Raw genomic sequence first — 26,538 nt, forward strand, 5'->3', positions numbered from 1 at the left:
AAGGGAAATCTGGGTTTTAGTACCACTGTCAGATTGTAGCTATCCTCCTACTAAAGGAGGCTCACACTGTGACCCAAAGGGGAGTAAGAAAAGTGATTTTTAGTGTGTATGATGGAATGTTTGGAGTGTGACAGTGCTAGTAATACAGAGTAATAGTTATAGAGATGTTGCAATTGAAATGCTCGAACACTTTATTCAGTTTAATAATTACATTTAATTTAAACATGTTGAGTTCGTTTATGATAATTATTCTTTATGATCAATGACAGCAAGCTTCTGGTCTTGACCACCATATGAAGATCCATGAAGCCTACAAAGTGACTTGTCCCGGACTGCAGTGATGGATAGGCAGTATTTAATAATACAATTTGACCTTTTACACAATTATGGCAATGGAAGATACAGTAAAAAAACTGAAGACATTTCTGTGACACTCACTTTTCTAGCTATAGCCATAATGTCCTTGTCTTTTTCCCGGCAGAGCAGTTTCCTCACACAGAACTCTAACTGCTGCAGGAGATGTTTATCTGTAGGTAGTTTAATTGTTGACTTCAGCTTTGGCAGCATGTGGCATAACTTATACCTGAAGATGTAGACAGAGGTAGTGATATTAATGAAAATGATCCAGATTAATTGATTTAGTGATAATGTGTGGGCCAATAGAAAATAATGTCCTCACAATCTAATCTCATACATGCTGCACAAGACACACAGTGATGTTCTCTTTACAATGACACAATTTACATGTAGCAGTAACCCAGAATACAGAAACTCGTATTATATAATTACATTTCCCAATATTTTTAGTAAATTTAAGATTGCACAAAGGTAAAAATGTCCTCTGAAACATGCATTATCCTACAATACAGTTTTTAATTTGAAATAAAAACATTTAAATAAATGTAACCATTTGAAAAACCTCCTGTATCAACAAGCATGTACGTGAATTTTTATGTACGTGTATGCATGTTTACAGTATATGTGTATTTCTGTGTACATATGTGTATGTATACATGCATAAATGTATATACGTGTGTAAGCATGGGTGCATATATGTTTATATATGTGTATATATACTGTATATATGTATTTACACATTAGAAAACTACTAGTGGGTCATGGTAGGATTAATGGCTATTGTTAACACAATGACGTTAAGCCATCTTTAAAAATAGGTTGATCCTAACCTGTCACATGTATTTATGAGATGTTATAAAGTGAAAAAGAAATGTGCAGTCACAGTCTATATATAAAGACAAAGATAGTTTAACTTTTTATGTGAAGGGTAACCAAGTGTACATACTGTATACTGATATTATTTTCCTGTAAATAGTTTAGTTTAACTTGTAAACTCTTTTAGACTTAGTAAGGCAGTACTAGTTCATTACTAAATTCATTAATTAAAGCACAGCATGAACAGAGACAATTATCAGTGAAAAGACCTTCATTAATGTTCATATTAAAAATGTTAAAATTAGCAAAATCTGTGTTTTGATATGTCCTTCTTACAAGAGCAGTATAAACCACTGCTTTCTGTATAGGATGTTAAAAAAACAAGTTTAATTCTTACCTGACATTTGCTACAGGATCATTCACCAGTTCCAGTGCAGGAACAAGGAAGTATTTACAGAAGTAAGACTTGGAAAAGAGCTCCATTGCAATTTCACACAGGTCGAGATATCGTAGTCTATTCCAGTAACTTCTTCCTTGACCCAGTTCTTGAAAAAAAGTAGTGTCAAGCTTTAACAAACTGATTTAACCCCTTTCTAAGACACTGGACTTACCTAAAACCATATCTAGAGAAAATACGTCACTTGACAAGACAAAAAAACTGGTTGATAATATTGAACAATAATATTTTTACATACTGTAATTACTGTAAAAAAGTATACATAATGGAATAATTTTATGTTATTACAGTACTGTCCTCTTATTTTACACATACAGTGCCTTGCAAAAGTATTCGGCCCCCTTGAACTTTTCAACCTTTTGCCACATTTCAGGCTTCAAACATAAAGATATAAATTTTTTATTTTATGTGAAGAATCACCAACAAGTGGGACACAATTGTGAAGTGGAACGAAATCTATTGGATTTTTGAAACTTTTTTAACTAATAAAAAAATGAAAAGTGGGGCGTGCAAAATTATTCGCCCCCTTTACTTTCAGTGCAGCAAACTCACTCCAGAAGTTCAGCGAGGATCTCTGAATGATCCAATGTTGTCCTAAATGACTGATGGTGATAAATATAATCCACCTGTGTGTAATCAAGTCTCTGTATAAATGCACCTGCTCTGTGATAGTCTCAAGATTCTGTTGAAAGCGCAGAGAGCATCATGAAGACCAAGGAACACACCAGGCAGGTCCGTAATACTGTTGTGGAGAAGTTTAAAGCCGGATTTGGATACAAAAAGATTTCCCAAGCTTCAAACATCCCAAGGAGCACTGTGCAAGCGATCATCTTGAAATGGAAGGAGTATCAGACCACTGCAAATCTACCAAGACCTGGCCGTCCCTCTAAACTTTCAGCTCAGACAAGGAGAAGACTGATCAGAGATGCAGCCAAGAGGCCCATGATCACTCTGGATGAACTGCAGAGAACTACAGCTGAGGTGGGAGAGTCTGTCCATAGGACAACAATCAGTCTTACACTGCACAAATCTGGCCTTTATGGAAGAGTGGCAAGAAGAAAGCCATTTCTCAAAGATATCCATAAAACGTCTCGTCTAAAGTTTGCCACAAGCCACCTGGGAGACACCCCAAACATGTGGAAGAAGGTGCTCTGGTCAGATGAAACCAAAATCGAACTTTTTGGCCACAATGCAAAACGATATGTTTGGCGTAAAAGCAACACAGCTCATCACCCTCAACACACCATCCCCACTGTCAAACATGGTGGTGGCAGCATCATGGTTTGGGCCTGCTTTTCTTCAGCAGGGACAGGGAAGATGGTTAAAATTGAGGGGAAGATGGATGCAGCCAAATACAGGACTATTCTGGATGAAAACCTGTTGGAGTCTGCAAAAGACCTGAAACTGGGACGGAGATTTATCTTCCAACAAGACAATGATCCCAAACATACAGCAAAATCTACAAAGGAATGGTTCACAAATAAACGTATCCAGGTGTTTGAATGGCCAAGTCAAAGTCCAGACCTGAATCCAATCGAGAATCTGTGGAAAGAGCTGAAAACTGCTGTTCACAAACGCTCTCCATCCAACCTCACTGAGCTCGAGCTGTTTTGCAAGGAAGAATGGGCAAGAATTTCAGTCTCTCGATGTGCAAAACTGATAGAGACATACCCCAAGCGACTTGCAGCTGTAATCGCAGCAAAAGGTGGCTCTACAAAGTATTAACGCAAGGGGGCCGAATAATTTTGCACGCCCCACTTTTCATTTTTTTATTAGTTAAAAAAGTTTCAAAAATCCAATAGATTTCGTTCCACTTCACAATTGTGTCCCACTTGTTGGTGATTCTTCACATAAAATAAAAAATTTATATCTTTATGTTTGAAGCCTGAAATGTGGCAAAAGGTTGAAAAGTTCAAGGGGGCCGAATACTTTCGCAAGGCACTGTATATACTTTTAATATTACTTAACCTCCTAAAATGTCCAGCTCCTAAAGATTCCCTGCTCACATACAATTGTGCAGATACAGCATACAGCATATAGACATAAAAATAAGTTAATGGATGTACTGTGCCAAGAAAAGTACCTTACCACAGCTTAATGTTAGTGCCTAATTAAAAGGAGCTCTAGGGATATTATTGTCTGTATTAGGTTAATTTGGATTAAACTCATTTGGATTAGACCCTATGTTTAAGGGGCAAATTTTTTTTGTTGTTCTGGGCTTTTGAATAACTGTACAGTATGTTTACTGTATATGGGGGTATAGGAGTGTTTTCTGTTCATCTGGTTTCAACAACTGCAAGGTCCAGTATATGATCATGATGCGATGGAACCTAAACCATCACACAATCGGTGTAACACAGGGTACACTGTGGACAGCTGTAATACGAGTTAAAATAACAATGAACTTAAAGCAAGAAGAAGGATACTCACGGTCAACCAGCTTATTAATTATCTCTTGTCTCTGCTCCTGTTTGCGGTTATAGCGGAGGAAAACACACAATGTTCTGGCAGACTCTCGTTGTACAGGAAGGACATTCTAAACAACAGCAGGAGATCCAACAATTAGAAAAATGCCATTTCCAGAGTTATAACCATTAATTATTTTCTCCAACATGATCAAAAATCACACAGATGGTTCTTTTACATAAAAAGCTGCTAATACAGGATAAACGTGCACAGCCCTACTTAGCTTTATTTAACAATTAATAATTGTGTGAGTAGACTCATTCACTGAATTGAAGAATATCTATAGTAATGCCTTTTACTTGACTGAAGCCAGAATTGAGGGCCTAGTGTCTACATATGACATTTCAGCCAGTAACCACACATTGAAAACAACAAAGTGAAAACAAATGCAATCAATTTAAGAAATTGTTTTTACACATTTTATAATGTATTCAGGAATTTGTCATTTTAAATGTCTCTTTATCTTTTAACAAAAAAAAACCCATTCCAATTTAAAAAAAAATCCCCAGAGTAGAACAAAACAAGGCTTACATTGGTTGTAATTATTGTAAACATCCTTTGTAAGAACCTGAAGTAGATCTGGTCTCCTGATATGACGCGAGGCAGGCAGGAATACTTCTGCAGGACTTTCTCATGGATTCTCCACTTCAGAGACGTGGCTGCTTTCTGCTCTGCTGCAGCTAGTGCAGGGACCAGGTCTGGAATACTGACCTACAGAGCAAAATTAATTTAATTAACCCACCAGATATACAGAATGTACTGTAGATTTATTTCATTTTAGGCCAATTGAATTTCATTAAGCTTTACAGGTACTCAAATGTAGTCCGTACTTACCATTCAAAATGAAAAAAAAATTTTTTATCTTCTCAAAACTTGAAATTCTCCCAAATCATATACCAGATTGAAAAGCATAAAGTAAAATTCTATTCTTTTATTTTATTTGTTTGTTGTGAACAACACTAAATCTCTAAAATAACCCATACATTTCAACATTTGGAGCACTGTAATTTACTCTTTGTATTTTGAATATTATAACAGTAAATTAATAATCTATTCTGACAGTATCTCAGAAACCGGGGCGGAGTGGTGGCTCTGTGGCTAAGGATCTGTGCGTCTGGCTGGAAGGTTGCTGGTTCAAATCCCGTCGCTGGCAGAGGAATCCTACTCTGTTGGGCTCCTAAGCAAGGCCCTTAACCCCAACTGCTCCAGGGGTGCTGTACAATGGAAGACCCTGTGCTCTGACCCCAAGCTTCTTTCCCTGTCTGTGTGTGTCTCATGGAGAGCAAGCTGGGGTATGTGAAAAGATAATTCCTAATGTAAGAAATTGTAAAGGGTTAATAAAGTGATGTTATTATTAAACTGTCCATTCTCCTGGAAACTTTGGTTTCATCAGCACAACAAATCAAAACTGTACTACTAACATGGGTCATGTAACAAATGTGAACACCACTGAACATAAACAAGAATGAGTCTTAGAATTTTTAACTTAACCAGTAATAGTGCTGAATGTTGTAGTTGTTGGCTAAGTTGTGCCATTGAATAGACATTTGTAGAATGCAACTGTTTGCAAACTACTATGCTGAACAGTATACAAATACTGGATGTGCTCTAGCCTTATTATTATATACTTATACGTGAAAGTATATGCTTCAAGTCTACATGAAAATTAAAACAGGTGAAAGACAGATTTATTATAATATTCTTTCCTTACAATTAAAGGTGGGATCACTCATTAAATATTGAGAGAAAACGGGTTTGCGGTGACGTTTATTGTGGTAGTTCTCTAAAAAAGTTAGCCATTGTTTATTCAACTTACACTGAGAATTATGAAATTAGTGAATGGCTCAGGGCAAAACCCAATTAGTAGCAGGTGGTTCAGGCTATAATACACAATCACCAGTAGGGGGAAGAGTGATTTAATATTATAATAAAATGTAACCTTATTTTCAGATGCAGATCCTTCTCCTCTTGATGTAGCAAGCTCCAGAGTTTCTTGGAGATTGTTCATTAGTGCATCTAATACCTAAAAATAATAAGAAAATTATTCATAACCTTTATTAGTTTTACCGATAATCCACAACATAATACTGCTTTTCTGAAAGGTAATAAGGTAAAAAGCATTGCATAGAATAATTCTGGGACCAAATTCAGATTTCTTTTGTTTTTTAATATCTAGTCCTATGAAATTGACAAATAAAGCAGTATTTTGCCATTCATGAATTTATCCTACACAGTGATTCACACCCATAATTTTTGGAGAGATACAACTTGGTTCCCTCACTCAATTCCACATTCTAAGAAGTCTGATCTGGTTACATTTTAATTCTTTACACCAGTTGCAAATGTATCACATCTACTGTAAAGCCTTTGGAGATTCACAAGTTACCTAATATTAGAAGAGCTATCACAGTTTGCAAAGAAAGTACATTTCACTTCAAGCATTCAACACAGTATGAAAGTTAAAATATGAATGTCACTTAACAGTTACATATAAATGTAAGGTCTGAACAACTACTTTTGGTAACTACGAAATTACAACAAAATGTAGAAAGTTAAGAAAACTAACATAAATAGCTACTAATAAAAAACTGTAGTTAATTAATCCAAATATCAAATCCATCAATTTTTTATTGCCTTTATCCCTTTGCTCCTCAACAACGCTTTGCTCAAAAAAGTGCCTCCTGTTCTTGGGTTGCTCTTCTCTGGACTAATAACAGCAATATCGTTTTAATTATGTGTCAATGAAAACAGTATAATATTCTAAATGAGTTATTACTAGTTCATTGTACAATTTTACCAAAATAATTTATATTTTATGTACCTAACCATAGGAAACCAATCTCTAGAGCTATTAAACCATGAAAGAATGTCATATCTTATGAAAGATTTTATTGAAACATGTTTGTAGGCCTCTGGAGAAAAAGAGAAGTTCCAGAAATGTCTAATATCACAAAATAATTACAGGCACAAAAATTAACATTCATATTTTATTTTACAATACAGTTAGTACATTAACTTATTTGATATATTGTACATCTTACCTCTAATGAGTCATCTTGTAATAGTGCTATCAGCTCCTTGTGTATATAATGTACATTGGGACCTAACAATTTAACAACCTAAAAAAGAATCATATGCATTGTTAGTGTAATGTATATAGAAATAAAACCCTATTCTAGCAATATAAATCCAATACACACATAGTATTTTAAAAGAATTCCCAATACAGTATATTATTCTTAATTATATATTTTGATCTTTTCTTGCAATATTTTTTTAGCCAACTGAACATCCATGTCTAAAGTTGATGTTTGTTCATTTATAGCACCCAGATTGCAGAATGATAAGTGTGGGTTATCTGTTGCAGAAGTCCTGTTTCACCCTTGTATAATAGTTATACATTTTATTCTTACTGTATTTCTGAAGACTTTTTGTCTATGCACAATAAACAAAAATCAGACATACCTGTATACATTTGAAATTCCACATTTCATTTGTCTAAATTATATTACAGAAAGTTGAAAACCGTTTTTTTCTGCCTGAATCATAACTAGCACAAAGAAAACATGGCATGGCTATTTCTACTATATACTTACTTCATGGAAGCCACTAGCTGATGTATGCCTGACAGAAATTTCAGGATCATGACATAAGCTTGAAAAAGTAGGATATAGCTCTGAAGGGAAGGTTTTTGGGTCCGCAAATAATACCATGGCCTGCAAAGATCAGGGGAAAAAAAGAATTGTAAAAGATTGTAGAGATTAGCCTTAACTTTAATCTCCTTTTTTCTTCTTTACTTCTCAGCAGTTAAGATGGGAGGACTCACACATGAAAAAAATTACTTATGTCACAATCTACACACAATTCATCAGCACAATTCAGCAGTCCTATAGACTAGGACAGAGGGCCACTTCTCACAAGTGATACTCTTAGAGTGGTCATCACCACGAACATACAATAGGAACAGTGCAAAACAGTTTTTAAGACCACAAATATAGCTGTATACGAGACATGTATTTAAGACTGTTCAGCCAGATATCATGAGCCTACATTTTGAATAAACAGTCAACCATTTATTGTGTGCATATACACCATTCAAGAACCTTAAATGACCGATACAAACAAAAAGATTTAGACTGGCTGTGTCACTGACAGCCACTGGAGTTTTATCCATCAGACTCTCAGGCACAAACGAGCCAGAAAGTGAAAAGCTTTTGAAAACGCTCTTCCTAGAGCCTGTTGGAAAGATTTCATGAACAAAACAAAGCAATTTCACACTGCTGTTATGGAAGATATGTTTGCAAAGGTTAATAAAGATCAATATGCATTTATTAGCTTAACACAATTCTATAGTCTTTGGTGATAAATGTGTTGTAAATGTAGGGGGTACAGGAGTGCAGGAAACAAACAAGCATAGTAACAATCCCATGATAGGGAAAGCATGGTAACCTGGACTATCACAATATTCTGCCTTTTCAGGTCACTCATGTCTTAATCTTATAATAAAACTCTTGTAAACTAACAATAAAGAAAAGGGGATATTCCTGTCTTGCACACAAAAAGATTAACAGCCCTATTATAAATGAAAGGATACAGTTTTCTTCACCTTCTATGTCAAAAGAACAATGTAGTTTATATTTCAATCAGGAATAGAAATATTCTGTTCCATGATACACTTTTATAACATTTATTTTTTCTTTTAAACACACATGTGCTACAGTTATTGCTGTTTTGCCAGGTTTTTTTTGTAGTGGCAGATCTCTTCTCTATTAACCAGTATTCACTGCCCTTTTACAGCTACAATACATTAGTATCCTTTGGTATGGGATGGTCTGGGATATTTAAACTTCCACATACTGTATGTAATCACATTCCTGAACTAGGCAAATTTGAAGCACTAAAAGCCAATCTATCAGGGGCATCTAGTGGCCTTTCTATTTTCTGCCTGTCCATTCACTACATCCTGATTAATGAGATCTCAAGACACACAAATGAATCCTTTAAGACATGACTGTTCAGGCCAGCTACTCTTTCTCATCTTGCACTTCTGATGTACAAACAGTGCCACTTATATGTCAATAAAACAGACAAAGCGTGTACTTATACCGCTCAGGCCTGCTGGAACTAACAGCACATTGAAGATATGATAGCAGTGAAATGTTCTGCAGGTCCAGACTTGCACTATTTGCCCATAAAGGCATATCGACACACACTAGTAAAACACTTAAACAAATGAATTAACCAGCTCTTTAACAGGCCAATTATTATTGTTGTTATCATTATTATTTTCTTAGACACACTTATCCATCATGAGTTATAATAGATTCATGAATTTCACAGTAACAATCATGGGCATATAACAAGCTTGCATTGAAAAATAAGAGCAGCACAAGCTATAACAGAACTGTGCCAATCGAAAATTGCATATTATACAGATAGTGTGGAAACAAAACAGCAACTAAAGCAGCTTAATGGCACACCGTCCATTTATACAATGAAGAGGAGCCACAAAAATCCACACTCCCAGCTCAAGAGCCACAGACAAACTAAAGAATGCAACTGAGAAAGCTCAGGTGGTATATAAAAATGTGTCAGAAAGGGTAAGAAAGGTGTAAAGGACTAGACATGTTACTATTTTTGTTCAGCTTTGTACAAAATTATTTAAATAACAATCACTATACAAGTCAAAAGACATACACAATAACAAATCATGATTCTTTAAAAGATTGTTCACTCTCTACAACTAACTGTCAGAGAAGTCTCTACCCTTTCTTTGTTCAATGTAAGACTTGTTTTTTTTTCTCTTCCCCTTCTAATGAATAATTTTATGTTTCATCTTATTATAGTTTGATGTTTTTGTAAATCATTTTTTATATGTATAACTCTCATGGCAATGTTTAGTTTCTGGCAAATTCTATAACCTTATAAAACATTAGAAAAGTAAGGCGTACTCACTGGGAAGTTATAGGCACAGTTTTTTCGTACTGTCTCATATTTCTTCTCCAGTTCTAGTGGGTAGCCCTGGCTCTCACAGTGACCATTTTCATGATGAAGGCCCAATACACACAGTTTCTTGTAAAATTCTAGAAACCATAAATGCTGCTCTTCAGTGAAATTCCCTTCAAGTGAAAAAAAAAGACTGAAATAGTAAAACAACGCACAAGTACAAACTGTAGACATGAAACTGTAGACTTTAAATAATGCTAAACTAATCCATAATACACAAAGGACATTTTAACAGAAGCTCAAAGAAGGTGGCAGGCAAATGTTTTCTCCATTATCTTCCTTACTATTGGGTCAAATAAAAATGCTGTTAAATCCATTTCTTACCCCCCCCCCCAAAAAAAAAAAAAAACACAACAATCAGTGGGTTAGCTGTGACCATGCACACATTAGTGTTGCAAATTTTCTGAAAATTCATAAAGTCATAGTGTAAATGGAAAATATGGGATAGAAACATTTGCACTTCCCTCTTAACTATACTGCTTAATTACTTAAATCAAGAAAGAATAAATTCCAACCTGAGAGGCCATGGCAGAGTTTTCCATATTGAAACGACAAAGAAGTCAAAACAGCTTCATCAGCTTTGAAACATTTTTCACAAAATGTTTTCACTAATGGAAATATAACACGGGTCTTGTCATCTGAAAGAGAATGAAATAAATTTAACAAGAACTGCCTTTACATAGCACTAAATTAGGAAGTGCTAATCTTTAATGTTTGTATTTTTATATTACCAGGCAGTTTATGAGGTATGCAAATGTAATACAGTACATCATTTCAGGTTCTAATTGCTGGACAATGTGAGTGTTGAAATAATGACAACCTTATACTTACTTGCCCTGAAAAAAAATGTAATGTAATACATTTAACAGCATTGTATTTTTTTTCTTTAGATGTATAAATAATTTATGTACCAGATCGTATCTGGTTTAGAAATAGTTTTGGCTACAATCCTACACAAATTATTAAACAAAAAAAAGATATTCTAAAGTTATTGACAGATGTTTAAAGATAATTTTATTGTACCAATACTTATCTGGTTAGTATGTGACTACCACTTTAATTGGTACGTTGCACTTCTGTAACTTTTAACATTTCCTTGATGTTACGATTTTTAAATTGTACAGTTGCCTTAATAATATAGAAATATACAGTACTATGAAGATCAATAAAGTGCAGAAGCAACAGAAAGAATTCAGGTCGACTCATCTGTGAGGATTTCATATTCACTAACAAAAATGTCCTAAACCCATTGCAGGAACAAAGAAATATTGCTGTTATTGACTAGCTTTTTCAATTGCCAGCCTTGAAACTATTTTATGGACAGATGTTATGGACAGATCCACAGAACACATACTGTACTGTATGTGTTCTGAAAAGCTGATTAGAAAATACCAATGACAAGAAATAGAAGCAAAAAAAGTTATAACTATGTTTGTGAAACATTATTCTACTTAATTAAAATGTACCTAGTTTCTGGAATATACATAGTCAAAATGTATAACAAACAGATTAACAGCAGATTCATAGAATTAAGTTTTTCCCATTCCCATTGTGTAATACGGTAAGATTATGCACACAGTGTGTATATATGGGGGGGTTGGCACATTTTATTGTATTCTGTGGCATAATGGGAAGAATCTTCAGTTCTTGAGGTTGTATATCACCTGTAAATGTACAGCAACAGGAGAGTACAGGTAAGGTGAAATTGCATTGCATAAAGTGGTTGATAAAGTAAAACAATAATCATGTTGCGCTATGTAACAGAATCAGGAAATGGGAGATTGCTTACAAATCAGACAATATTAGACCTTCAATTAGCGTAAGGTTGTTGTTTTTTTTCCACGTGTCTTTTAGATCAACCAATAACAGTACAGATTCTACTTTGCTGTTTGTCCTATGTTGTATTCATGATGACTGTTGCTGTTCATATTGCTTATGACCAAACATGACCAAAATATTGACAAATGACATCATTTGTGTAACATACTGTGTAACACACAAGGTTTTCAATTAACACATACATTTCAAACACAGAGTTGGTAATGTATTATGTTTTTATGTTCGTTCTTGACTTTCTCAATGAGGTTCAACAGCTATATAATGACACTCCAACACTCACCACTTTCGAACATTTCCAGCAGATTGACAATTGTTTCAAATGCAGCCAGTCGTACAGTGCTTTCCTCATCTCGAGCCAACTCGACTAACTCAGGCAAGACTACTGCCTTAGTGTGGTCGGCCCTACAGGGACAAAATGAGTACCATATATGTTCATATCCTTACATGTGAAAGCCACTTCAGGAAATGTAGAATATTTTTTCAAAAGAACTCACAAATACTGTATAGCGACACAAATCTAAGACACAGAGTACTATAAGGGTGTGAATAATCTATTAAAATATCAAAGTAAAGCTGGAAATAAAACTTCCAGTGCACAGCTGCTTAAGTCACTCATTCTATTTCTCATTGTGTCTTTGAAAGCAGATCAACCCTGATGTTACCAATATTCCAAACCCAACTTGGTCCATAAACCGATGGCCTTCCCATTTCCCCTTGAGTCTGAAACCTATTCTACTAGCTAATCCTTTATGTCCAGGGATGGTTTTCAAACATTATCAGATTATCCTTTTATCACCAATGCTGTCTCCCCAAGAGACTAAACCTTTTCCACTAAAAACATAGTCTCAGTACAATACTTAATTTTTCTGTCTTAAATACAATGATATATTTATTTATAATAAAATATTTAGTAATCTATAAGTTTTATAGTGGAATCACATTCCAGACAGCTGGAGTTGATTCCTCTGATAACTTCCTGCAAATGTACAAATATATTTAGGTCTCTCTCAGTCTCTGAGGTATCCCTAAGTCTCCCTTTAGTGTCATGCTCATGAAACCACTGTGATCTGTGGATAGAAGGAATTGTCATTCTGGAAGACACCAATCCTGGCAGTAAAGAAATGCAGTGAAGATTATTACTTTGTACCATTTAGTAGCAAATAGTATTGATCCTGTCTTCTGAAGGAAAGGGTGTACACAAACTCAAGCCAGGAAAATGCAACCCACAATATTAGGGAACCACCAGAACCCTTCACTGTTAGAATCAACACGCACGGCTGTAGAGTTACTTAGGATGGTGCCACATGTGCACAAGTCTGTAAAAAACATGGTGAAGGATGATTCTCTTATTTCAACACTTCTACACAGCTCATTGGTCCATTTATATTTTGTGCTCTTTGCATCACTGGATTGACAACAATGCATTGCCTGGTGTGATGAGTGGTTTGCATACTGCAATCCTTCCTCCCCAGATCGAAATATGCAGTCAATTAATCTTCAGATGGTCATTTGTTTTGCCGTGCACTTCCAAATTAATGCACAGATATCATGACTATGCGCTTCTGGCCACTGTTGGCTTTTGCTGATGATGCCTTTCCCTTCAGGTTCCACGCTGACATTGCTTCTTTGTTTGCGAAACATCAGCAAGGTGAGCTGACTTTGTCATGGAAGCTCCTGTCAGATTGTGCCCCAATAATCACCCACCTTTCAAAACCACTGAAGTTTCATTTTGTAGTCATGCTACCATATATATACAGTACAATAGGCAACCAGGCCATTTCACATTTTAATTATTTTATTTGTACCATCTTATTAAACACTATATAACCATATACAGCAGATTAGGCTTAATTTATCTAAATCCATGAATTATTGGGTAACCAACTACATTGATTATTTACATGCTGTGTTCCCTAATGGGGCTATAGGTGAGACTACAGAACTCAGAAGTCTGTCTAATGTGACTTCATCCACATCCAAGTCTTTAGCTCAATATATTTATACATATTTGATCTATATTCAAATAGCCACAGGTATTTTTATAACATTAATGGGCTATTGTGTTACATTTATTTAGCATTTCAATGTTAGAAAATGTAATAGGTTTCCCAAAGGCAAACAAGAAGACTTACAAAGAGACTTCGACCTGATAGGATCAAACAATTACCCTATTCCTCTGGCTATGTTCTCCAGCTGTCGACACATACAGGACCGTACTTCATACTCCACATCTTGACATAGAGACCTTACTAGAGGCAGTAGGTCTTTTTTAACTCTGAAAGAAATGATAAATATGAATACATTTGAAGTCCTGTGCACTTTAAAATGCATCAGCAGAGATGCTGTGATTGTACTTTAAAAGGTACAACACATAAAACTAAATACAAGCCTTTGAGATAATAAACATTAAAATTCAGTAAAAGCACATACATTTACCAGACTGTACACTGTACATTATAACATGACATTATAATACAGACTCCTTTGGTAATTTCAGAGTGGTACAAACTAAAAATACAACAGAAATAAATACGCTTTGATCAGCTTGAGTTTATAGTAAAGACAATTTGCCCTCTGTGACTTACATTTGTGATTCAAACTTCCCTGCTACTTTTCCGAGAATGCGGCAGCTGGCCAAGCGGGATTGCAGTGTTTGGGAGAGTTGTGCTTTGGATACCAGAGGGTGTAGTATCTATAGAAAATAACAATCAATGCAGTTAAGAATAGTCTCACTGATGATGAGTCAACCATGTCTACAAAAGCATTTTATCTTCAAAACACATTGCATGAAAATAGAGAGTAGGCATCAATCGCATATTTTCCAGTGAGCAAGTTCAGTGGTCTGTGAGCCCTAGATTCAACAGGGTTTAAGGCAAGCACGGCATCCATGGCATAATTCCCACCTTCTCATTTCACAAGAAAGCCAATGCTACACAAGCAGTATAAGTGTGTTACTCTGCTGGAATACTGCCACATCTGGAGGAGCCCATATCAGTGAGGTCCCAGGACTTGATCTATGCAATGTGATGAATGGCAGGGTGAAATCACTATAAATGGACTTTGAACCTCCCTATCAATACAGAACAATTAATGTATCATTCTGTACAGCTGCACCACACTCACTGATGTTGAACAGGGTGGTCATAAAAGCTGGACTTGGCTCCACTGCTGGCAAATCCAACTGACGTGATTTAGATCAGCCTCTGGCATACCAATGGCACAAAGGTATCTGTTCACTTGAAAGGAGGGGTATATTGGTTCCTTTCTATACCTTTCTAGATTTTCATCGAGCTTAACATTCAACAGGTTAAATCCCCTTATCACATTCTCTTTGAATGAGGTGTATTATTGCTTATGTAACAGTCAAATACTGCACTTTATTTGTCTAAAAACTAATGTGAATAGATGTTTCCTTTGATGTTTTGTATACTGTACTTGATTCAAATTAAAAACTATTCATGTTGAATGTTAGACTCATGTTAGACTAATGTATTATTGTGACATGAGACTTTATAGTCAATGTTACACAGTGGTTATACACTGATAATTGTGACTCGGGATAGGTTAGAAAAGGATTTTGATTTTTGACAACGTGGAAGAGAAATAGTTAACAAGAAAGGCATACGAACTTTAAACTTGCCATTTATATATTTTAATGTTGTAAATACAATTATTCACTTACTTCTTGCCTTATGGTTTCCTTTGGTAAAACATCAATTGCAGATAATAGTGTTTCTAGCCAAGCATTACAGACCACTGCTAAGAACAAAAACAAAGCCACTTAAAATATTCACGGGACAGCTTTCTTAAGTCACAATCTACTGTAGAAGGAATATTCTTAATCATATACACACATTATAGTTTATTTAATTATTAGTTTTCATTCCAGATCTTACTGCATTGTAAAAATGAGTAATTAATTTGACACCAAAGCTTCATGAAAAGCATCCTAAATCACAAACAAAATAGACTATAAGGGGTTTCTCAATTTCAGTTCTAAGAATTGTACAGTAGTTTTCATTCTACTACAAGTAGTCATTTAAGCATTCAACCTATTCTTAGTCATATTTGGTTTTTTCCTACTGATTATACAAAACATTCACTTTTTTACAGGTAGTTACCTACAGTATAAAACAGTTGCAATGATGCAGTTAAATAGACCAACTACATAACTGAAAGGTCTTGGTTCAAAAAAGACACTGGATTGTCCAGGAATTGAGTCTGTTTGAGACCACTTGAGTATAGGTTGCAAGCAAGTCTTATTTTAAATTAGTCTAAAATCACTAACAGGTGATGCTATTTTCAGTAGAGCATGCAGTTTTTCAACAAAATACTAGCCCACTGGTGACTCACGTTGAATCAAACAGCCTCAGTTCTTTTATTTTATTTATTTTTTTGACAAGAGTAATGCATATTTAGGCGTATGTTCTCAATTTTGAATCCCAGCCACATTCCGAGTAGTGACATGACTTGAAGAATTTCTCTTACCAAGAAGAGAACCAATAACAGATCGAGCTATCACAACAGACTCATCACACATGACTCACCAACACTTCTCCCTGTACAAAACTGACCTGCATCCCTGTGATCTAGGTTTAGTAGAATGATTTGCAAAATCGAGTGGGTGTGAGTTTGGATCAATATGAGATCATCTTGCAGGATGGTTAGGAAAGAGCCAGCAGCTGCTAACTGCATCTCCACCCCTGCAACGTGTAGGACTTCCTATGGGTGAGGGCAAAAAAAGTCAGTCAGAGAAAAAACTTCAAAACATTGACACCAGTGAGAAAATGAACATTACAGTGCTAATCAATCTACAGTGGTGTGAAAAAGTGTTTGCCCCTTTCTGCTTTTGAGGATCTTTTGGTCTACTTCACTTTGTCAGGCAGGTCCTATTTAAGTGATTTCTTGATTGAGAACAGGTGTGGCAGTAATCAGGCCTGGGTGTGGCTAGAGAAATTGAACTCAGCTTTCCAAAGATGTGATAAACCACAGTTGATTTATGTTTTAACAGGGGGGGCAATCACTTTTTCACACAGGGCCATGTAGGTTTGGATTTTTTTTCCCCTTAATAATAAAAACCTTCATTTAAAAACTGCATTTTGTGTTTACTTGTGTTATCTTTGTAATATTTCAATTTGTTTGATGATCTGAAACATTTCAGTGTTGAAACATGCAAAAAAATAAGAAATCAGGAAGGGGGCAAACACTTTTTAACACCACTGTATATGTTTATGAATGCCCATCAGATGCAATGTAAAAATAATATCTGTCTTATTGATTTTAATGAAACATTTTAGAAATCTCTCAGAAGAAGAATTATTCTATGTACTGATCAAACCATGTAACTGAATTATTGGAACATAACTAGTTAATGTATATAATATGCCCACCTTTGTTCACCTTTGATAAATTATTACCATCTTGAATTAGGAGATACTCCAGTAATAGGTGGTATACAATGCATTAAGAACAGGCATTCAGACACAAACCCATAATTTTTCAATTTTGTTGCTGTCTGAGTTTGCTGTCACAGTATATTAATAATAAACACAATATACTCCAAACTGATAAAGTTAAAAATGCTGATCTTACATTAAATAATTTTAAATATTCTCAGTTGCCTACGTATACAACCCCTTATCTGGTGTGAAGTAATATTTTGAAAGGCCACAAAATTAGTTTAATTGTTTCTGCCTGTGAGACAAACCTACGGAATACTGTAACTTGACACAGTAAATGCATTTGTCTGTATAAGTTCTCTCAGACAGATAATGAATTTGAAGGCACTACTCACATAGAAATACAACAAATCAAACATAAAGAAAAATAATATTTAAAAAACAAACCAGGGATGAAGTGGTAGAAAAATATAGATCAGGAGAAGGTTACTCTTAAGATTTAAGAAAAAACAAGAAAACAAACATCAAAAATTGGGTTCAAAATTCACACTTCAGAAGGACAATGATCTGAAACACAAGGCCAAAGCCACACTGAAATGTGAAATGAAATGAAAAAATAAATGAATGAATATCCCTGCCGACCTGAACCCAACTGAACACTTATGGTGAGTCTTGACAATTGCAGTCCATTAACTATCCGCAATGAAATTCCCATAACTGTAACAGTTACGCAATGAAGAACAGACAACAAAACACCATCCAACTGTACAAAGCTCAGAACAACTGATTTGGCTGAGCTGATCCGTGCCAAAGAATTGCTGCTTTCAGTAAGTACTGACTTAGGGGGCTGAATTTTCTTAGTGTTCTGTTACATGATTACAATTTTGAATAAAGAGGTTAACTTGAAATTCAAGTATATGCTCGTAATTAATATAAAAAATGTGAATACCTCATCTAGGCACTGCATGCACAGTACATCATACCACTAATAAATTCATTGGCCCACTGTTTTTTATGAAGGCTGCTTTTTATAAAAACATGGTATAAAAAAACAATTTAAGTTATAAATTCTAACTCATTTGATGAAATTTTCTGTATTTGTATTTCAGTATAATGGACATTTGGTGAATGACCTAGAGAATTAATTTAGTTTGGCTTACTCTGACTTTTGGCACTACCCTCCGAAATGTCTCTGCTGGATTCTGTCGAACCAGGCTTGGCAGACTGATGACAACACTTGCTCGCTGTACATCCTGACCTGAGCTGGAAATGAAATCAGAGTGAAAATGTTTAAGTCCTGTAGAGAGATTCATCTGCATAAGGTTTCTCTTTAGGATTCTGAAAAAATTTAATAGCAGGCAAAATGGCAGACATGCATCACTGCTGTGCTCAACACATGAGGCTGTTAATTATTAATATGCCCTGAAAAATGTAAGATAAAACCACTTTTTACTGATTACTTAGCATCTCGGACAACAGACGTTTAACAAAAGCTACATAAAAACTGATCCATTTGATGAACATAAAGGAATCACAGAGAGGCCACTATCTATACAATCTGGGGATGAATGATGTCTTCCACTTTCTGTTTTCTTTTTCCAAATTATTTAACTTCTGTTTTCATACAGATACAGCCCTTGTATTCTGTATAGGTATTTAATCGTATCACTAATCTCCATATGAACTGATATTTGCCTTAGTTTTTTGCAACATCTTCACTTAATTTCTTGATTCCTTTAATTTGTACTGGAAGGCTTTGGAATACTGGAACAAAACCTAAAATCAAATAAGAGGCAATCACATACTGTTATTGAAAACAAGAATAATAATTGCAACAAATTCACATAAATCTGAAAACAAACATTTGCTTTTGGCTGAAAATGGAAATCTGACATTCAGAACATTCTGCACTACATTTGACACTGCAACCATGAAATGTCTCTATGCCCTATTTTGTGGCTCTTTATTCGTCTATGGAACCTGACAGAAATAGCATGCGAAATTAAAGTGCCTTGAAAATGTGCTCTAGTTGTATTCTGAAGAAGACAGAGGTCATGCCGATCTCTTTTAATTTGCTTTCTTCATCTCCTCAAGGATTTGTCAGTGAAATTAACTGAAATTAAATGCACCAGCTAATGGTTCCAAACTCAACAATGTGAACTGTGACATTTCAAGACTGTCAGGAACTTAAGCAAGAAAAGTCTCAGCGACATCAAGTTGCTATTATTTGATGGCAAAGCATGTTTAGCACTTATTTAATCTGCACTCCCAGGGGTTAGGGAGGGAAAATCACCAGGGAACTGCTTTATCTCATCACAGTTGAGTGACTCCTCAAAACATGCCATGTGGAAATTCATTTGAAACAAGCAGACACATGAATGAGTGATTCAGGAGTCCTGATAAAATATGATAAAGCACTATCTTCATTTCTGAATGTATGGATCTTTGGCTGTGCATGAGTTGGCCCAATTTGGAACATCTGTGCTTTATTTAGTGTATTAGAAGCTTAGAATGTATTTACATACTTTCAGCAGAATTAATTCATAGTGAATGCAGTGATCGAATAACATTTTGTAAAAATGCTGTCATAAAAATATGTTCATTTACCAAAATAAAAAAAACATGAAATTTCACTTAAACAGAAGTATTAGTAGAATCATTTTTTAGGGGCTGCTGTTGATCGGAGACACTTTTGATCTAATTAAATCTCCCATAAAATGCTGTTTACCTAAAAAAAACTGCTACTTTTAAAAATGCTAATTAATTTTCATGGATAATTATTTTCCCTACTAAAGTCATAGCTGACTGAAGTTCTTTAATAAATAAGAAAAAAGCTGTGTAATATCCAAGTCAACATGATTTCTAAAGGAATTGTGATAATGGCTCTTGCTTTCCTTAATCCTAATCCTCACAAAAGATGGATCTTGTTATACACATTAACTCTACTAAGTGACACTTGACATTCATTTTTCGGTTTCGGGTGTGATCTTTTTCAAATTTGTTTCTAAAACACAATTGCAATAATGAATACATTAAAGAGACTTGGAGCTTTCGGCCATGTGGCACTGAAGGCCATACTCACAGATTATTACAATTTGCAGGAATCAGGTTGTATTGATCCTTGTGTAGGTTTGTAGGGTTATTTACAAAAAACACTATCTTGTATCTGAAAAGAGTTCTGGCTCTTTAATGTTTGAAAGAAAAACTCCATTAAGCTGAACCAGATGGAATGCAGGGTGACAAATGCCTAAACCTAAATCAATTAAGCACTAATGCTGAGAGATGTGGTAACTTTACCCCACTCCCTGAAAAGTATATCTCAATCTTCTAAGGGAATATCTGGATCCACTGTCACCTGGAAGACTTTCAGGAAGTAAAAAGAGCTGGCATGACTTTGTAATTAGGTTGAACTGTTGACTGAAAAATGCAATGAGACTGGTTACACAAAATAATCGTTTTGACATTTTGATAACCTTTATATTAGAATACATTTATATTGAAAGATTTAAATGCAGCATAAAACTGATTTTCAATAGCAGGCTGGATTTTGTAATTGAACAGATGATACAACCTGTGCTGTCACTGTGCTGTCAACTATCCAAAACAAATTATACACAATGTGCTGTATTTTCTTAAGCACAAAGAAAAGTTGACTTCTGGCAGGATGATCTGTTCTGTTGTAGTTGTCTGCTGACAGCACCCTAGTCTATAATGCCAGAAAACATAAAAGCAAAGACTACTATATTTCTCTCCCTGCTGAAGTAGAATGTCATTATTTACAGTAACTATGAGACAGTAGGGGTGTTAGTTGAAATTTTTTGAACCCTTTGCAATTATTTTGAATTTTGCAATGCAGAAACCCTGTCTTCATACTGAGGTTCAGACATTCGATTGGCAGCTGAACAATAACTTGGAGAGCAGTAAGCTACACCTACACGTAATAGAGTTGGTATAGCTTACTGCTGTGCGGAGTGGTGGCTCTGTGCCTGTGACTGGAAGGTTGCTGGTTCAAATCCTGTGGCTGGCAGAGGAATCCTACTCCGTTGGGCCCTGAGCAAGGCCCTTAACCCCAACTGCTCCAGGGGCACCGTACAATGGCAGACCCTGTGCTCTGACCCCAAGCTTCTCTCCCTGTCTGTGTCTCCTTGGAGAAAAAAGCTGGGGTATCCAAAAAGACGAATTCCTAATGCAAGAAATTGTATAGGGCTAATAAAGAAACATTATTGTTAACATTACATTATTATTAGAGCTCAATTAAATTATACCCTTCTATGTTTTCTTTCTGGAGGCAAGGTTAATTATTGGTCATCTGTATTTTTTAATGATAATAAAGATGGTCTGTATTTGCCTGGAGTATTCTATTCTGGTTTCCACGGGAATGAGAAATGATGATAAGACCTGCAGACAATTAGTTAGCACAAACATCACCACCCACTAGAAAGAAGACTGCAGTTGCGCACATTGTCAAAACAACCAGCCAGCAAACTACAAAAATAATAATTTGTTCTCCATGCACCCTGACTTTCCAGTAGAGCAGCTGACTTGCTCACTGCAGCAAAGTGACATTCTGACCGGGGGGTTTATCTTCTGCAAACAAGCTTGGAAAGAGAGGTAGTTTGACGTGATTCATGATCTTGCAGAACAACACTGATGGCAAGGATGAGTTCCACATGGTGTACTAATGCGTGTCTAATGAGTTCTACAGTGTCCCTGGAAAGCACCACAAAGTCTCAAGCCACATCTAACTGGCACTAACTAATTGATAGCCTGGATCAGTAAACAATTTAACAGTAAATTTATTCAAAAATATAAAAAGGAAGTGCGTGAGCTGCATAAAATCTTTCTGATAGTTTAGTTTCATTTGCTCATGTATTACGAAACAAGGATGTTTTCTGTGAATTGCAAATTCTAATGGAGGTTGGAATACATGAAAGAAAAACGTCAACAGCATTTAAATATATAATATTGAGAGGACAGCTGATTTTGTGGAGACACAGCTTACATATTATTCTGCTCAGTATTATTGTGTTTATAAGTCTGTGTGTAACGCAGATTCCAAAAAGCCACAAAGCAAAAGGCATACAAAGACAGATTGATTTTCTTATTTATCCTGTAAGCCTGTACTCTAGATAGATAAGATCAAGTGTTAAAATACAAGAAGTCTTATTACAGAAGAGTTGTGCAAAAGTATATATCACAACGGATGTTATTTATCATTTACAATTGTAATTCGCTGGGTTTTAGAGTAAATATAAAAATGTTTTCATTGGATAATGGATCATTGGATCAGGCAATTAATTATGTTATTAATTAATTATGTGGCTTTGTAAATTGAAAACATTTTCTTAGTTCTGTGAAAAATAACTATTGTTGCTAATTTTAAGGTGGCTTGGTCACTTTACTGTCACTGATTCTTATAATAGTACTAATTAAGGCGATTTGTGTAATAATTGTAGATGCTTTGTTGACCCTGTGCAGTCACTTTACATTCTTGCCTGTTCCTGGGGTGTTTTGAATTCAGTTTTTTCTTTTTCTTTTGTGTAAAGTGCATAGTAATCGGGATTGAAATCTTGAAAATTCTGTCTAAGATCGTCCACATTTTTATTCCTGAATAATTCATTGGTTGCACTAACTGGATGTTTTGGATTATTGCCATGTTGTATGGTGAAGTGTCACTCACAAAATATGGACGCATTCTCGTCTACATTACCAGGAGACTGTTTCTATAAACTTCATTATTCTGCTGCTGCCATCATGTGGAAGTATGGAACAAGCTACCCAAAGATGCTCTGGCTTCTTTCAAGAAAGGAATAGAGGTGTTATCCTTGGTGTCTTGGCCAAATTTTCCCCTTCCCTTTATCAATCATGGTCTCCTAATAATCCCCATTTATGAACTGGCTTCATTACTCTGTTCTCCTCCCCACAGATAGCTGATGTGTGGTGAGCGTACTGGCACACTTTGGTTGATGTGACATCAGCCAGGTGGGTGCTGCTCATTGTTGGTGGTGGAGAAGAGTCCATATGTCCATATAAAAGACATATGTCGCTCTCTTATATTTTGCTGTTACATCAGTTTTTTTCTACTCTTTACATATTAATAAAGTATGTTGAGAAGTTCAAACTTTATAATATAGTTAAATGGAAATTAAAAAAACAACACAGTAGGATCATACAGTACATGACACACGACAGAACACACAAGGAGTAACAAAAGCTGTCAAATGTACCAGGAACCATCTGTTCTTTAGAAGTCATTACTTCAACGAACCTGGTCTATTTAAATAATTACAGAACACTTCAAATACATTCCAGCAAAGATCATCAAGGTTAAGCAAATCGAAATAGTTACTGCTGACATTTGAGCTTTGACCAGAACCAACTGTTGAAGGAAAACAAGACAAGCCATTTATTCAGTTGGACTTACTGTTTCAATATCTTACATGTTTACAAAGGGATTTTAATGTTTGATTTTGGTTCATTACCCTGATAGCAGCTACAAAACACATTTAATCCAAAGAGATTCAGAAAAGAAATGGGACGAAAAGTCATCATATCTTAAAAGATGCTATGGCAAAGGACATAGTAATTAGCTGCAAATTAATAATTTTTACAATTTCATTCTCTCATAATGCCAGTGGTTTTATTGCACAGTACATTTTGTCTTCACTACACCACCACCTTTTAGTAAACATACAATGTCTAATTTGGGCAGGCATGAAAAAGTCTATTCCTACATTTAAGGTTTAAGAATGAGCAAGTGAATGAAAATGCACATACAGTAACATTAATTAAACCAAGGAAAACAAATAGATTGGCATATTCAGTACACATAGCGCTTCCTGAAATTTTAAAACCTGCAATAATCTTCGGGGAATTTTTTTCTTTAGATTGTAGAATACTGATTATATTTTGTAAATTTTCCTTTCTGTTTTGGGTGGCATGGTAGTGCAGTGGTTAGCATGGCTAACCTTGCAGTACTGAGGCTCTGGGTTGAATTCCTGCAGGGCTATCTGTGTGGAGTGTGAATGTTCTCCCAGTGTTTGTGTGGGTCCTCTGGTTTTCTCTTACAGTCCAGAGATACAGTATGCTGCCTGGTGAATTGGGTTCTGTAAAATTCTAGTGTGAGTGCATGTGTGTTTGTGTCTGTGTGCTCCCTGCAATGGACTGGTGTCCAGTGATGAAATTGAAGTGATGTATCCCGACCAACAAACAGGGTACAGCACGTCATACAGAACTGCTCTGGTGAGGTAGTCTTAGCAACATCCCTGAACTACTGTTTTCAACATGTTTAACATACTTAAACATATTTTAGCTAGTGCTCTGGATACCCTGTGTTTATCATACTTATCAATGTAGCTTCCTTGAATATGTTCTGTGTTGTATATCCAAAGTTACTAATCAAAGGAACATCATAATGGCATAAATAGCAAAGAAAACTGGAAAAATTATATTTAAATTTGCAAGTATAAACCAAATCCATATCAGATACACAAAATAAAACCCCTTAGGGGTAAAACAAAGAACGAGTTTTCTAATGCAGTGACAAAGTAAAGTTGACCAAACTATTAAAATAAGATTTTAATTAATGACCCATATTGGAAACAAGCTAAATGCTAAATATTGATCGAACACTTTCAATTAAACAGGAAAGTTTAACTAAGATTGATTTAACAATGTGCCAATAAGTACACATTAAAATTAATTTACTATAGTTCACCGCTTCTAAATATGTACTACTTGAATGTCATCTGGATGTTTCTCTAGTGCTTTGAACCCATATATTAAGTGAAATGCCAAGCAGAACAATTTTCTTTCATCTAACTAGTCTGTCACCCAACAGAGTACAAAAGTCAAAGGAATTCCCTCTTTAATTAGCCTGAACCTAATTAAATCCTTCTCACAGAAGAATATGTGACTGTTCATAGGTTATAGAAGAAGGCATAACAGTGTCAAATGAATAGGTCAAAAGAGATCTAATAGACAACAAAATCCCAAAGCTATTAATGAAAACAAATATCAAAATCATATAAGTTTGTAAAATATTTTATTAGAAATATCCCTTAGTATTACGATAGACATCATGTTATTCTACGATATATCACTTCTCTCTTAGCCAGCCTCTTTCTCCTTATTATGATAGTATATAATCCTCAAAACACCTCAATTAACAATAAAAAAGTTTATGTGTATTATGTGGTACAGTCCCCTTTACAATTAATATCTGTTTAACAGTGTAAAGGTCATGTACAGTAAAATAACAGAGGCAGAATATCTCACAAGTAGGACAATTTAGTATACACTTACTGTATACCTGCATAACTCTTTACCTATATGGCAAACCATTAAAAATGATAACAAATAATAGAAACAGGGTACTCTCTAGTTTAAAGTTTGTAGATAAGTGGTGATTCCAGAACATAAAGCATTCTGGAAATATCTAAACAGATATATTTTTAAAGGTTATTACTTGCAATGTCAAAAGGTTTCATTCTTTTTGCTCAGAGATCAAGGAATATTAAATGTTCTGGGAAAGAAAGAAATAGTTCAGAGATGTTTCCAACATTAAATTATTAATATGAAGCAAATTTCCACTAGTATTTAAAATTTGAACTGAATACCATTTATTATGCACAGGATAAAGTAAAAACCTTATATTTTATTTACCTAACATAATTTTCACAATTTCTTATTTTTTATCATAGACAACTCACTAGTATTTGATTTGGTTTATGTCTCCTAATTCAAGATGCAGACCGAAGAAGTGAACTACTAAAGTTGAAACCAAGACTATACATTGATAGCACTTCTATATTTTCCCAATTAATATGGAACACCTGAGCAATCTGAAACACTTGTCAGTCATTTGTCCCAATACTTAAGCTCACCTGAAATGGGGGATTGAACACGACAAATGGCACTGTTCTAACACATGTAAACATGTATGCAAAATAATAATCAGAAACAAAAACTGCAATTCTAGTTTTTCTATTCTTTTGTCTCATAGTAATCTTTTGTCCTGAAATATACATTATATATATATATTATACATAATATAGAGCAAAAATGACAAATTGCAATTCACTGCCCCAATTTTTTTATTGTAGAACATTGGCTGCCCAGTTACCTAGTTACTTAATTACTTGATTCTAATAAATACCTTAAATGTGCAAAGAAAACTAAGGGTTCACTTACTATTTC

At 35.1% G+C, this 26,538-nt stretch overlaps 1 protein-coding gene across 2 annotated transcripts in view; it reads right to left on the minus strand.

The window, feature by feature from the left end:
- Nucleotides 1-26,538, minus strand: part of ppp4r4 (protein phosphatase 4, regulatory subunit 4) — a 40,420-nt gene that overhangs the window by 5,177 nt on the left and 8,705 nt on the right. Inside the window, exons 3-17 of one of the 2 annotated variants that reach the window (XM_088648560.1) lie at nucleotides 18,501-18,603; nucleotides 16,516-16,663; nucleotides 15,624-15,697; nucleotides 14,527-14,633; nucleotides 14,109-14,216; nucleotides 12,222-12,343; nucleotides 10,618-10,740; nucleotides 10,052-10,215; nucleotides 7,693-7,812; nucleotides 7,138-7,215; nucleotides 6,036-6,119; nucleotides 4,628-4,807; nucleotides 4,061-4,166; nucleotides 1,571-1,718; nucleotides 439-583 (exon numbers count right to left, since the gene is read on the minus strand). In XM_088648560.1, the coding sequence (XP_088504686.1) occupies nucleotides 439-583; nucleotides 1,571-1,718; nucleotides 4,061-4,166; nucleotides 4,628-4,807; nucleotides 6,036-6,119; nucleotides 7,138-7,215; nucleotides 7,693-7,812; nucleotides 10,052-10,215; nucleotides 10,618-10,740; nucleotides 12,222-12,343; nucleotides 14,109-14,216; nucleotides 14,527-14,633; nucleotides 15,624-15,697; nucleotides 16,516-16,663; nucleotides 18,501-18,603 (1,810 nt within the window). Of the gene's footprint in view, nucleotides 1-438; nucleotides 584-1,570; nucleotides 1,719-4,060; nucleotides 4,167-4,627; nucleotides 4,808-6,035; nucleotides 6,120-7,137; nucleotides 7,216-7,692; nucleotides 7,813-10,051; nucleotides 10,216-10,617; nucleotides 10,741-12,221; nucleotides 12,344-14,108; nucleotides 14,217-14,526; nucleotides 14,634-15,623; nucleotides 15,701-16,515; nucleotides 16,664-18,500; nucleotides 18,604-26,538 lie in introns of both variants that reach the window. The other variant, XM_088648559.1, reaches the window with a different exon arrangement.

This window comes from Lepisosteus platostomus, chromosome 10 (assembly GCF_059453375.1).
Source record: "Lepisosteus platostomus isolate fLepPlt1 chromosome 10, fLepPlt1.hap1, whole genome shotgun sequence".
Lineage (NCBI taxonomy): Eukaryota > Metazoa > Chordata > Actinopteri > Semionotiformes > Lepisosteidae > Lepisosteus > Lepisosteus platostomus.